This window comes from Austrofundulus limnaeus, unplaced genomic scaffold (assembly GCF_001266775.1).
Source record: "Austrofundulus limnaeus strain Quisiro unplaced genomic scaffold, Austrofundulus_limnaeus-1.0 Scaffold463, whole genome shotgun sequence".
NCBI lineage: Eukaryota > Metazoa > Chordata > Actinopteri > Cyprinodontiformes > Rivulidae > Austrofundulus > Austrofundulus limnaeus.
This window is the reverse complement of record NW_013952865.1, coordinates 244,870-245,771: the sequence shown is the minus strand read 5'-3', so window position 1 is coordinate 245,771 and position 902 is coordinate 244,870. Positions and strand designations below refer to the sequence as shown.

The 902-nt window shown below is 61.7% G+C and overlaps 1 protein-coding gene across 1 annotated transcript in view; it reads right to left on the bottom strand.

The window, feature by feature from the left end:
• Positions 1-649, bottom strand: part of LOC106529744 (oocyte zinc finger protein XlCOF20-like) — a 1,663-nt gene extending 1,014 nt beyond the window's left edge. Inside the window, exons 1-2 of the mRNA XM_014025237.1 lie at positions 412-649; positions 8-279 (exon numbers count right to left, since the gene is read on the bottom strand). Of these exons, the coding sequence (XP_013880691.1) occupies positions 8-279; positions 412-649 (510 nt within the window). The remainder of the gene's footprint in view (positions 1-7; positions 280-411) is intronic.
• Between the last annotated feature and the right edge of the window lie 253 nt (positions 650-902).

Here is a 902-nt window from a genome sequence, read left to right as displayed (position 1 = left end):
CTCCCACCCCTTCTGAGTCTGCTGGGCCTTCTGAGTCTGCTGGGCCTCCAGAGTCTGTTGGGCCTCCAGAGTCTGTTGGGCCTCCAGAGTCTACTGGGCCTCCAAAGTCTACTGGGCCTCCAGAGTCTACTGGGCCTCCAGAGTCTGTTCCTGGGTTGGTTGTCCCAGAGTCTGTTCCTGGGTTGGTTGTCCCAGAGTCTGTTCCTGGGTTGGTGGTCCCAGAGTCTGTTCCTGGGTTGGTGGTCCCAGAGTCTGTTCCTGGGTTGGTGGTCCCAGAGTCTGTTCCTGAGTTGGTGGTCCCAGAGTCTGTTCCTGAGTTGGTGGTCCCAGAGTCTGTTCCTGAGTTGGTGGTCCCGGAGTTGGTGGTCCCGGTGGTCCAGGAGTCTGTGGTTCCAGAGTCGGTGGCTCCACAATCGGTGGTCTTGGAGTCGGTGGTCCCAATGGCGATTCCACAGTCAGTGGTCTTGGAGTCGGTGGTCCCAATGATGACTCCTGGGTCGGCGATCCTCAAGGCTCGTGGGTCGGCTGCCACCCCCTCCATATCATCTGGGTCGGTTGCTGTTGCCTCCACATCGCCCGTCGCCTCCATGTCACCTGGATCATTGCCCGTCGCCTCCATGTCACCTGGATCATTGCCAGTCGCCTCCATGTCGCCTGGGTCGGCTGCCGTCGCCTCCATGTCGCCTGGGTCGGCTGCCGTCGCCTCCATGTCGCCTGGGTTGGCTGCCGTCGCCTCCATGTCGCCTGGGTCGGCTGCCGTCGCCTCCATGTCGCCTGGGTCGGCTGCCATCGACTCCATGTCGCCTGGGTCAGCTGCTGTCACCTCCATGTCACCTGGGTCGGCTGCCTTCGCCTCTTCGTCCCCTCTGTCNTGTTTCTGTGAGTCTCCTGCTCTGTACCTT